This window comes from Physeter macrocephalus, unplaced genomic scaffold (genome assembly GCF_002837175.3).
Source record: "Physeter macrocephalus isolate SW-GA unplaced genomic scaffold, ASM283717v5 random_146, whole genome shotgun sequence".
In the NCBI taxonomy this organism is placed as follows: Eukaryota; Metazoa; Chordata; class Mammalia; order Artiodactyla; family Physeteridae; genus Physeter; species Physeter macrocephalus.
Window position 1 is genome coordinate 1 of NW_021145432.1, and position 599 is coordinate 599.

Consider the following 599-nt stretch of genomic DNA (forward strand, 5'->3'; position numbering starts at 1 on the left):
TCCGCACCCCGGGGCTGGGACTGGGCGAGGCGGGCCCGCGTCGCCACGCCCCCGCCCCTCCCCTGCCCTATAAATTCCGGCTGCAGCTTCCCCCTGCGCTCTCGGCTCCTTCCCGTTCGACAGACGGCCGTGTCTTGTGTGCAGTGCCAGGTAAAGCCTGGCGGAGAGGATCCACAAAGGGCTCGGGGACGGCCCCGAAAGGGACAAGGGGCGTGCGCGGGCCGGGGGTGCGGCTGAGGAGGCCGGGGTCCGGGTCGTGCCCGGCGGGGTCCCCGCATTGCGGGGGCGGGAGGAAGGACGTGCGGAAGCGCAGGTCCGGGATGGAGGCCTGGGGGAGGGGCGGGGAGGGCAGCGCCGGACTCCAGCCGCTTCGCCCCGCGTTCTAATGCTCCCCTCCCTCTGCCTGCAGCTGCGTCCCGGAGACAAGATGGTGAAGGTCGGAGTGAACGGGTGAGTTGCGGGGTGGGGCGGGGTGGGGCAGTAAATCCTGCGGTCCCCACCGAATTGCGTCTGTGGGTCTTTCCCTACCGGGTCTTTGCCAGGGCGTGGGGGACCTGGATGGGGGTGGTCGTACCCCCCCCCCCCCCCCCCCCCACGGG

At 72.1% G+C, this 599-nt stretch overlaps 1 protein-coding gene across 1 annotated transcript in view; it reads left to right on the plus strand.

Annotated features, from left to right (window-relative positions):
• The first annotated feature begins 57 nt into the window (after positions 1-57).
• Positions 58-599, plus strand: part of GAPDH (glyceraldehyde-3-phosphate dehydrogenase) — a 5,129-nt gene continuing 4,587 nt past the window's right edge. Inside the window, exons 1-2 of the mRNA XM_007103683.4 lie at positions 58-150; positions 410-450. Coding sequence (XP_007103745.1) covers positions 428-450 — 23 coding nt within the window. The 5' untranslated portion in view covers positions 58-150; positions 410-427. The remainder of the gene's footprint in view (positions 151-409; positions 451-599) is intronic.